This window comes from Trypanosoma equiperdum (assembly GCF_001457755.1).
Source record: "Trypanosoma equiperdum strain OVI genome assembly, contig: ctg_799, whole genome shotgun sequence".
NCBI classification, from domain to species: Eukaryota; Euglenozoa; class Kinetoplastea; order Trypanosomatida; family Trypanosomatidae; genus Trypanosoma; species Trypanosoma equiperdum.
Window position 1 is genome coordinate 3,691 of NW_027124752.1, and position 1,795 is coordinate 5,485.

The 1,795-nt window shown below is 42.1% G+C and overlaps 1 protein-coding gene across 1 annotated transcript; it reads right to left on the bottom strand.

The window, feature by feature from the left end:
• Window positions 1-409: 409 nt before the first annotated feature.
• On the bottom strand, window positions 410-1,306 carry TEOVI_000370500 (3-oxo-5-alpha-steroid 4-dehydrogenase, putative; the record flags this gene model as incomplete). Its single annotated transcript, XM_067226572.1, has 1 exon — window positions 410-1,306. The coding sequence occupies one exon, from the start codon at window positions 1,304-1,306 to the stop codon at window positions 410-412; it is 897 nt and encodes a 298-aa protein (XP_067082673.1).
• Window positions 1,307-1,795: the final 489 nt, after the last annotated feature.

The window sequence follows — 1,795 nt, forward strand, 5'->3', positions numbered from 1 at the left end:
CTCCCTCACATCACACCACTCATTTTCTTCTCGTTGTTGTTTTCGTGTACGTGTGTGTGTGTGTGTGTGTGTGTGTGTGTGTTTTTGCTTTTCACCCTGCACAGAATTATAATATTTATTTGTAAATAACCCCTCGTGTTGTGATTTCTTTTTTTGTCTTGTTCACGGTACTGAGGTGTTCACTCCCCATTTTAAACCTCTACTAATCCAAATTTCGGCCCCCAACGAAAATTCAACTTTTCTTCAAGGTAACGGTAACGGGTATCATCTCCCCCGTCCCCTCCATCATTCATTCATTCCTTTCTTACTTCCTGCAATAAAAATGCATTTTCTTTTCTTCTTTTTGCGGAGTAGCGTTCACACAAACACAATATATATATATATATATATATATATATATATCATATATCTACAGAAGGAATGGTAACATGGCCTTCTTGTTGCGCACCGATGGATCTGTTTTAATATAGTTCTTGTGTTTCTTCACAGCCCACTCCGCCATTTGTACGAGTCCTGCAAATGTAAAACCCCAGGAGGTTAGCATACTCGTACCAAGAGAAAAGGCCACCCAAGAAAGGATCTCAAATAAGTAATTGGGACAAGACACCAGTGAAAAGAGAATTCCTTTGGGTACCGGCCGCGTCGCGTCACCATCTCCCTTTCGCATCCCACTCAACTGCACATGCACGGCAAAGTTAAGGAGCTCGAATATTACCATCGCCACCGCTGAGGCATTCACAAGTGTGGGGGACGCGGGTTCCGTGTAGTACGGGCTGCATAGAGCATAGCCAATGCCAAGTGCAAAGGTCCAGTAATACACGCAATTTTTGATGATGTTGCGCCGCGGCATAGTGGGGTGAGAGAACTTGTGCACAAAGAACGTCTCCAGCTCCCGCTTAATGAAGTGGGCACAGAAGAGAGCAATGTAAAGCTTCTGCGTGTAGCAGTACTCCTTAACAATGCTGCTGCCGTAAATGAAGGAGGGGCGTGCCGCATACGCCAACATGATTGCCAAAGGACCGGCGTATTCCACAACGAATACGGTACGGTATCCCACCTGTGGGCCGAGATCCTTGTAAACAACTTCAGATCCATCCTTTACACCCTGTTCCGTGAGAGCCCGCTTTGCGTCGAGGGTTATGTACGCCGATTTATCATTCTTGTCGCCACCACTACGAAGGATTTTGAAAGACTTGCGATGAATATCCACTCTTGGTTTGTACACCTTTTTGAGGTCAGTGAGACCGGCATTTGAGGGTAGTTCAACCACCTCTGAGGATGAGCCTGATATCACGGTAACCTTCATGATTTGGACTTTTGGCAGTTTCTTTTTTTGTTGTTGCTTTTGTTGGCGTGAGATAAATTCTGTACAAGATGAACGTAGATGAGTAAACACAAATATATATATGCATATATGCATAGACATAGCCGTACACGTAAAAAAAAAAAACGATAAATTAGAATTCAGTAGCAAACGTTAGGGAGATGCGAATTTAATTAAAATATAATGAAAAGCAGGCTAAACAACAACACGAATGAAAAGGTGTTACGAGAAGAGAAGCAACTGAAATGCGCGACTCTTCCATTCACCTTCTCATTCAGGAAGTTAAATAATGTTTTTTTTTCCTCTTTCTTTCTTTTTTTTGAAGAAGGAAAGAAACGTGCAATATAAATAATCGACCCAACAAATTAAGCAGGTTTTCTAAACTTCTGAAAGGGGTAACGTAACGCAACATGAAAAGGTCAGCTTGATGAAATGGGATTGGGGCAAGCTACAAAATATACAAAAAAAAAA